General features: G+C 38.3%; 1 protein-coding gene and 1 long non-coding RNA gene across 3 annotated transcripts; both read left to right on the plus strand.

Moving 5' to 3' along the window:
- Positions 1-1431: 1431 nt before the first annotated feature.
- LOC106310741 (cation/H(+) antiporter 14-like) lies at positions 1432-5033 on the plus strand. Its single transcript, XM_013747961.1, has 3 exons — positions 1432-1820; positions 1963-2958; positions 3715-5033. Exons 1-3 carry the CDS (start codon positions 1569-1571, stop codon positions 4957-4959), a joined length of 2493 nt encoding a protein of 830 aa, XP_013603415.1. The 5' UTR covers positions 1432-1568; the 3' UTR covers positions 4960-5033.
- Positions 5034-9060: 4027 nt separating this feature from the next.
- On the plus strand, positions 9061-9566 carry LOC106311461. Of its 2 annotated transcripts, none has more exons than XR_001264021.1 (3): positions 9061-9147; positions 9227-9321; positions 9512-9566. It is a non-coding gene; the product is annotated as an uncharacterized LOC106311461 (long non-coding RNA). The 2 variants fall into 2 exon arrangements; XR_001264022.1 differs by lacking the exon at positions 9512-9566 and adding an exon at positions 9419-9471.
- The last annotated feature ends 176 nt before the right edge of the window (positions 9567-9742 follow it).

Raw genomic sequence — 9742 nt, forward strand, 5'->3', positions numbered from 1 at the left:
CGCTTTCGAGCCCAAAATCGATTCTATTATAACGTCAAAGTACTCGATACTCACCTGAGCTCGTGGAGGAGACAGTCTGTCGTCGATTAGATGGAGAAAAGCTATGGCGTCGCCGTCGCTCGACAAATCGCCTCGGAGAGAAAGAAACCCTAGAAATGAGAGAAAATGAGAGAGCTATCGAGAGATCCGTGTTTCGATTTCGTCAACACAAAAACGTCCTTCCAATGAGGTGTTGCCACGTGGCTTGAACCCGTATCATACGGGTTCACTCTGGCGAACCGGTTCACCGAAATTAGCCCATTTTTTTAATTAAAAAAGTATTTCGGGCCTATGAATCCGAGCCCATGAACCCCTTGTGATACTCTAATAGGCATGCTCTTAGCTACAGTTATTAGGAGTCTAAATAACAGACTATGCACTTTATTAGGAGACTTGGTTCCAGCAGAGCGGGGCGAGACACGATGCTATCGAACAACATTGAACATACTTTTCATTAGGAACGTTTGTCAAGTTCAATCTTCTATGCCCATGCAGACTCTTCAGAGTTTCAAGACTCCACAAAATCCAACGGCCGCCTCTTTCGCCAAGAAGTGAAATCGGAGCTTTGTCTGTCTCTTGAGGACAGTGCTATTTGTGGGATGGTAATGATTTGCTAATTTTTAGCTGTTTAAAAAGCACCGTGTGGTTTAAAGTCTAAACCAAATTAATGTTCTTATTTTTATATATTTGATTCAAGTTGGGATAGTAGTTTGAAGGAGGCAGGAACTTTAGACTTGAATGTGTCATGGGATGAAGCATTTACAATGGTTGGAGAAAATATCATTTTAAATGTTTTATTATTCTTAGAGCATAATTATTGGAGGGTTCTTAGAGTAGGGTTCTTAACGGAATATAAGAACCCGTCTCTTAACTTTTAACTAAAAAAGCTAAGAACCGGTTCTTATAGTTTTAAGAACCGATTCTTAACTTTTTTAGTTAAAGGTTAAGAGACGGGTTCTTATATTCCACTAAGAACACCACCTTAGAACTTAGAGGGAAATTAAAGACATGAATTGAGAATGGTTGGAGAGATTATGGGTTATTAACATCAACCAACCAAAAAAACAGTCAGAATCACTAGATAGAAGCAATAAATATGGGTTTAACTTGGGTTTAGTAGTTTATGAGCTTTAGACTAGAATGTGTGATATGCAAAGAAGTTTATTGTAGAATATAAATGGTTGGAGAAAATCTCATTTTAAATGACTTTTTATTATTAGGACTTAAAGGACAATAAAACCATGAATTTGGAATGGTTGGAGGTTATGGGTTATTAACATCAACCAACCAAAAAAATAGTCAGAATCACTAAATAGAATCAAGAAATATGGTCTCATCTCTCTTTCTGTTTCTCACACTTCCCTTTTTGTTTTTGATCTTTTGACCCAACCTAGAGAGGAATCTTCATATGATGATAGCATTTCTCAATATAAAAACAGAGTACTGTGTTTTGTTATTAATCTCAGCTTAGATTTCGCTGCTCACATTCAGTAAAGTTGCCTTTGGCGTGCACAAGAAAAACCATAGTGATGTCAACGCTAAACATGGATGAGGTCACCTCGACGCAGAAAGGCAAAGTTCATGGGCCATTCCTCTTGGAAAGCCTCGTGTGCCAGACAAACCATATGCTAACCTCAAAGGGCGTTTTCATGGGCAGTAACCCTCTCAAATACGCAATGCCACTTCTCTTGTTGCAAGTAGCTGCCATTATTATCACTTCAAGGCTTCTCTTCCGCCTCCTCAAGCCCTTGAATCAAGGCATGATCTCTGCACAAGTCCTGGTAATTAAATAATTTCATAATAACTTGTCTATATTTATTAATTTCCTTTTTAGGAAACCCATGCACAGACTATCCATTATGGAGCCTGAAGCTCTTTACATTCCTCCTTTTTATTGAATTTTTGTTAATTATCTACTCGCAGGCTGGTATAATCCTAGGACCATCTCTCTTGGGCCAAAGCAGGAGCTACATGGAGATGGTCTTTCCCATTAGCGGCAAAATCACTTTACAAACGTTCTCAAACGTCGGTTTCTTCATGCATCTTTTCTTACTAGGCCTTAGAATCGACGCTAGCATTCTACGTAAAGCAGGTTCCAAAGCCTTGCTCATCGGTACAGCCTCCTACGCCTTCCCTTTCTCACTAGGCAACCTCACCGTCCTCGTCTTGAAAAACACTTTCCAGATCCCACCAGAAGTCGCCCACTGCATCCACACCGTGATCTCTCTCAACGCAATGACCTCCTTCCCGGTCACCACAACCGTCCTAGCCGAGCTCAACATCCTCAACTCCGACCTCGGGAGATTAGCCACGAACTGCTCCATCGTCTGCGAGGCCTTTAGCTGGGTCGTTGCACTCGTTTTCAGAATGTTCTTGCAAGACGGTACGCTCGCTACCGTTTGGTCTTTCGCTTGGATCACCGCTCTTCTCCTCGCCATATTTTTCATCTGCAGACCTTTGATCATATGGTTAACGGCGAGAAGGAGCGTTTCGGTTGATAAAGCAAACGATATCCCGTTCTTCCCGATCGTAATGGTCTTGTTGGTGATAAGCTTAGGCTCCGAAGTTCTCGGCGTCCATGCAGCGTTTGGAGCGTTCTGGCTCGGTGTATCGCTCCCCGATGGACCTCCGTTAGGGACCGGGCTCACGACCAAGCTCGAGATGTTTGCGTCATGCCTTATGCTCCCGTGTTTTATCGCCATTAGTGGATTACAGACCAATTTCTTAAAGATCGAACAGAGCCACGTGAGGGTCATTGAAGCCGTGATCCTCATTACCTACACGTGCAAGTTCCTAGGAACCGCAGCCGCATCCGTGTATTGCAGCATAAAGATCGGAGACGCAATTTCTTTGGCCTTATTGATGTGTTGCCAAGGAGTCATCGAGATCTACACATCCGTCATGTGGAAAGATGAAAAGGTATCATTACAAAACCTACATTGTTTGTTTGCGTCTGTCTGATCAAATTTTCTCTACACACAATAAGACCATGATTAAGCCGTGGGACTCTTAGCTTCGGTTAAGAACCGTTTCTTAGCTTTTAACTAAGAAAAATTAAGAACCGTTTCTTAAATAAAATGAGATATAAGAACCGGCTTTTAGCCAAAAATGTAAAACAAAATGTCAAATCATAAGCTAAGAACACTAAATTAAGAGATTGGGTTAATCAAATTAAGATTGATCCACAAGATTCTAAAACGTATTAGACCTTCAATAACCAAACCTCTGACGCTTAGTCATATGCTTAGATAAATATATATATGCTTTACATAAATAATATATGTTATGTCTATAAGATAAATAATACATACCTTAGTTTTTTAAAAAACTAAAAAATAAAATATACTACACATATAAATTTTATATATAAAACGTAATTAGCATATAAAAAAATTTACAAAAATAGAATTCTATCAATTTTTATTTCTTAGATATGAATACTTAAAATTTGTTTAAGCATTCGTCTAAATGCTATTATTCATCTGAGTTACTTGATTTTATTTATATCAATATTTGAAATTTGTCTAGGCATTAGTCTAAGCACTAATATTCAGCCAAATCATTTGAATTTGCATAACACACTGTAAGATGAAGTCGAAATGGTTGATTACGGTATAGCGCATGGACGCAGCCAGATACACATTTTCAAAAAAATCATCAAATTATTGTTTGCAGGTTCTAAATACAGAATGCTTCAATCTTGTTATCATCACGCTCTTATTCGTGACGGGCATTTCACGCTTCCTCGTTGTGCGCCTCTACGACCCATCAAAACGCTACAGAAGCGAGAGCAAGCGAACGATCCTCAACACGAGACAACGAAACATTCAGCTCCGTCTCCTCTTCTGCGTTTACAACGTCGAAAACGTACCTTCGATGGTCAACCTTCTAGAAGCTTCTTACCCGAGCCGCTTCAGCCCCGTCTCCGTCTTCACGCTGCACCTCGTCGAGCTCAAAGGCAGAGCCCACGCGGTGCTCATGCCGCATCACCTGATGAACAAACTCGACCCCAACACGGCCCAGTCAACGCAAATAGTCAACGGGTTCCAACGGTTCGAGCAGCAGCACCAAGGAACCCTAATGGCTCAGCATTTCACAGCCGCGGCTCCCTTCTCCAGCATCAACGACGATATATGCACTCTCGCACTCGACAAGAAAGCAGCGCTCATCGTCATCCCGTTTCATAAAGAGTACGCGATAGACGGGACCGTCGACCATGTGAACCCAGCGATTCGTAGCATTAATATTAACGTGTTGGACAAGGCACCTTGCTCTGTCGGAATATTCATCGACCGGGGCGAAACAGAAGGTCGTCGCTCTGTCCTAATGAGCCACACGTGGCGTAACGTGGCTATGATTTTTATCGAAGGCAGAGACGACGCGGAGGCGCTAGCCTTCTGCATGAGAATGGCAGAGCACCCGGAAGTGAGCGTCACGATGATCCATTTCCGACACAAGAGCGCCCTTTACAACACCAACATAACGACGGGAGAAGAAACAGAACCTTCCGAGTGTCACCTCATAAACGACTTCAAGAGCTTCTCGCAGAACAAACCCAAAGTGCATTACAGAGAAGAGATTGTCAGAGATGGAGTAGAGACCACGCAAGTGATTAGTGCACTTGGGTCTACGTACGATTTGGTTGTCGTGGGTCGTGACCATGACCTAGAGTCGTCCGTACTGTACGGGCTAACGGACTGGAGCGAGTGTCCTGAGCTAGGTGTGATCGGAGACATGTTTGCGTCGCCGGATTTTCATTTCTCGGTGCTTGTGGTTCACCAGCAAGAAGGTGACGACTCTTTTGCGATGGATAATAGCTATAAACTGCCAGTTTCGCCTCATAGGGGTGGAGATCCGAGAGTACACCCACGTTTCTCTGTTGAAGAAGGGTATACTACTGTCGATCTTCACAACCGTTAATTAGTCTTTTTCTACTGTTTTACTAAGTAATAATAAAGGGTGTAGTTTTTTTGTATAAAACTACAGATTGTTAAGTATGCAACTCGATATAGTAGAACTAATGGTCAGTAGTTTTCACTTTGAGTCGATAGAAAATGAAAATGGGATCAGATCATTTTATATTCGCAAAGTTGTTATGTGGACAGAAGCAGACGGACGTGTCATGGTTACATGCAAGAGAGTAGCATCAGATTGTATAATTAGGATAACGAGTGGGTCACTAAAATGTAATGTTACTACATTACTTCTAGTCAAGTGACAGGAATGACATTACGTTTTGGCGGTACATACTAGATTGCATCAGTACGTGTAACTCTATTACAGAAACGAACAAGAGAAAGCCCTCAATGTAATACAAAAGAGATTTTAATTGATAAAACTGGAAGCATTAATGGCTGAGGCGTATGGAGAAGATGGGCTGTTTGGACCAAACTTAGTAATGTATGCGTGGTTGCATATACACTGTACAACAATAGTAATTGCTGTAGAGATGAATAGAATAGAAGAAAAAGAGAGATCGATAAACAAAGATAAAATGAATGTCTTGTAGAGATGCATGGGGCATAGAAGAGAGGAGCCATGTGAAGGCAGTTGATACAGATGGGCTTGCCAGCTTTCATTTTCTCTTTTTCTACTGGTCATTTCTCTTCAAATGTTTTAATAACAAGAATAATAATTATTTAGTCTTGAGCCTGATGTATTATTGCAAGAATTTCATTTTTATATAGGTATCTTAACTTGTACTTGTAGCCATATCCAACCTTATTGTCCAACAAACTTTTTTAGATTTTTTTCTAATTTCATGTTTAAAGTCTATAATCATATTGTATCTGCCTATAAGTGAGTCATTGCATTAAACCTATACTAATCCAATTATGTATACGTAAAAGGTTTCAAAAAATTTGGGGTCATATTAACCAGGGAGTGAACTTAAATTCCAGCGCATTAAGAAATTTTGTTCTGGAGGAACGTGCTGCAAACTTGGCAGCTCAAATTCAGGGTCGTCAACTCCGATTGTCCCAATGAGGTAAGCACCAAACCCTTAGTTACTATCCTGTCCAGTTGGAAAATGAGCTCAACTCTTATACTGTTAGATTGTCATTGGCTTGTGTATATGGGCATTATTGTCTTGTAATGTGATCTGTTAATTGGAATAAGAACTGAACTCTTATTATGCTAGATTGGCATGTGTACATGAGCATTACTATCTGATAATGTGATCTGTTAGTGGGAAAATGATGATAACACTTTTACGGCTTTGGCATGTGTATATGAGCATGTTACGGTAAAGCGTAAAGAGTAAAACATAAACAAAATTTTTTTGTTAGTAGTCCTCACAATGTTGCTACATCAGCAATAAGTTTTTGATTTTCCCTGTTGACTGAAGAGGAAAACATAAACCAAAGTTGAACCATCTAAAATCAGATCTAAACTATATAGGAGTAAAGATGAACTGTGATATCTATTAACGAACAATCATGACCCTTAGCGATCAAGAATTCGTTCTAACCCTTATGCAGCACAAATTCATCTTTTTAGCACGCCATTCACAAAACATGTATGTATAAAATATGTTTATCTAAAAATCTAAAACTGAGATCTAAAATTTTTTTATTTTCATAATTGTTTTAAAAAAAATTGCTTAAATTTTGCTTATGTTTTACTTATGTTTTTTGTCAGTGCTTATGTTTAACTATGTATTGTTTATTTTAAATTATTTTGTGTGTTTAAAGTATATAAAACCTCTTAAAGTTATTAAGATTTTACCTTTTAGTCATGTAAAAATTAAATGAATACTCAATGTGTTATACTGACTCTCTGATTATGGTAAATGGTGACCAAATAGGGAGGAAGCTTGATTTACATATTTTTATAATCTTTTACGAAGAATGTTTGTTCTCGTTATCCATTGGAGTTGGACATTGTATATTCTTTTACCAGCAAAGGACCAAACCCTTACTTTTTGGGCAAATCAGTTTTGGTATCATGGCCTATACTTCGAGATAAGATATGTTCGCGTGGTTTAGATGAGTAAAGAGTTAGCAGAAACACAGTGTCGTGGGAAGGCTATGAGGGGCCTGAGGCAAAAATGTTTTATTACATAGAAAACAATAGTGTTTAATTTTTTAATATGAACCAGAAAATAAATTGTTTTCCTATCTTAGATTTTGAAATTATCTTTATGAAAAATTAATCTTATGCAAATTAATGGCAAACATTATATTTTGGTTACAATTGAATTTTTTTATATATACACTCAAATTCTATACAGAAAAAGTGATTTCATCATTTAAAGTAGAAAAAAAAAATTAATGTCCACAGCAAATAAACAGAAATGTTCTCCGACCTATCAACACAATCTTACAATACTAAAAGGAGAATAAACTCAACACCTAAAGTGTCCACATCAGATTAAATAATCCACCAATCAAAATGCACTTATCTGCCATGTCATCAAAAATATAACCATGCGAAATAATATGGACTGTTATTTGATGTGGCCCAAGTTTCACGATCTCTCTGACTTATTCACTTGTCTTCATCGTCTCAAAGCCTAGAAAACCTATCGTCTATGTGTTTCACCGTTACTTTATAGTTAAGTCCAACCAGTTTCTTCTATCGATTTTCTCTTACACTCCTTTAATTTTAATACATATGATCGTTATGACTCCCCATGTCTCTCCTCCTATATAAATACCTTTTCCGACCTCCAAGCTCATTCAACAACATCCATAAAACGTCCTCCTGCAAGGCAAACTCAATCGGAAAAATTTCTAGCCAAGTCTCCGGCGGCTCTATTTTTCAACGCCATCACACCAGGCCTCTCTGACTCAGAGTTACTCTTCAGTTTATTCCACTTATGGGAGTCAAGAAACAGGGAGCTCCGTATTGGCTTTGAACTGCAGCTCTTCAACAAGTAGGTATGATCTTTTACTGATTAACATAACCCTATACTATTTTTACAAGTCGCGGAAAAAATGTGTATCGGTGTTATCTGTTCATCTCCGTGTTTGATTTATAATGCATATAGCTTGCATTTCATTTAAATAAACAATAAACATCAAATATTAATTCTCAAATCGTTGTGTCTAACAGACTCTTCGATATCCCTGACGTGGTCGACGAGGATTTTCTTATTTTACTATGTTAAAGAACTTCTAAATTTTAGAATACTTGAGGGACTAACTGTGAACTATCTTCGAGGGTTAAAGGTATGTATGGTGGCTTTCAGTTTTTGTTTCCCTTTCGTGTGACAAAAAGGATTCTATATAGCTGATGTGTATGTCACCATGGTAGATGACAGAGGCAAGGGCTAGAGGGCTTAAAGGAGTCATACGATCTTGCGTTATGTGCTTTTGTAGTGTCTGCAAAGGAATTCAGGCTTGTGATTGGACCTACAAAATGCCTAACAAGTAAATGTAATATTTAAATTTTCATTTCTGCAGGTAGTAAGCCCTGCCTTCTACGAGCAGGCATGCTTCTAGCACAAACAAGCGCCCACCAGAGTATATATCTTATTGGACTCAGGATGCACACTTCGTGATGTCATTAATTCTGTAAGAATTTCTTTTATTTAGGATAATGTATTTAGATTCAAACTGTGTTAACTGTAAATGGAAACAATTTTTTTTGCATTTACCCTACAACTCTCACCTAACCTTTTCAAGTAGGCAACACAACTTTTATCTCAAGTAACGTGAAGATGATTTGCCAACATGAAGGCTTCAGACGACAAGGTTTCCAAGGATTTATGGGTCTTTAGCATCTAACAATGACCACAAACTAATTTTCACACTTGCACATATACAGGAAAAGCCAAGAAAGTAGTGCAGTGTGAGAAATCAAGAAACATTGATCTACAAGGATTTCAATAATTTTGGTTGGTGACTCAATATCTTACCTTCTCTCATTGATATTATCATGGTTGCTTTCTTCGGCTGGACTAAAATCGTTCAACATCAATGTTTTCTTTTCCTCCAGTTGAATAATGTAAGTACTATGGATGCTACAGTTAAATTGAACTGCGTAAGCACGGGTTTCAGCTCTCAAGACACTCAATTGTAAAGGACTTAGCTGGCAGCATCTTTGAATGAACTTTACACGGCTGGCACCGAAAAGCTTTCTCTGTCACTGAAACACGTTGTACAAGTAAGGAAACAAATACAATCTTTTCTTGGTTTTAATCTTTTTGGTTGCTGTTAATTGTAACCTTAGTTCTTTATCTTAGTTACAAGATGGATGCTCCACTGAATGAGAGGGATGGAAGACTTTTAATGATGGTTCTACTTTGCTGAAATAGGAATGAGCTTCCAATGAATAAAGGTTATAAACCATAAGAGAAATCCCATTCAAAACCCATTGTGTCAACAGAGAATAGAAGTTATAATTTTTCTAAGTCAGTTTTTCATTTATCATGCAGGTCTGGTTATGTGTTTGTCACAGGCTGTTCTCAACTCTAATTCTGCTGTGTACAATAGATGTGCTTATCTGAATTTTTCTAATTATTTTCTAGCGATCTATAACTCTTTGGATGAAGATGAGACACTAAGAGAGCTGATATAGTAGGTATGCTTTCACGTACTATCAAGCGGAGGAAGTTTAGAAGTTATCAAGGCAACTATCTTATCATATACAATCATCTGCCAAACATGGCCTAAACATATTTTCTTCACTCATTTCATATCTCTTTTCATTTATTGATAGATAGATAGCTAAGTAATCAGTAGGGCCATATTTCAATCTA

This window comes from Brassica oleracea, chromosome C8, assembly GCF_000695525.1.
Source record: "Brassica oleracea var. oleracea cultivar TO1000 chromosome C8, BOL, whole genome shotgun sequence".
Classification (NCBI taxonomy): Eukaryota; Viridiplantae; Streptophyta; class Magnoliopsida; order Brassicales; family Brassicaceae; genus Brassica; species Brassica oleracea.

Coding starts and splice junctions, on each gene's coding strand:
- LOC106310741 (XM_013747961.1), top strand. CDS start 1,569: ATGTCAACGCTAAACATGGATGAGGTCACCTCGACGCAGAAAGGCAAA. Junction 1,821..1,962: donor TGATCTCTGCACAAGTCCTG/GTAATTAAATAA, acceptor ATCTACTCGCAG/GCTGGTATAATCCTAGGACC. Junction 2,959..3,714: donor TCATGTGGAAAGATGAAAAG/GTATCATTACAA, acceptor TATTGTTTGCAG/GTTCTAAATACAGAATGCTT.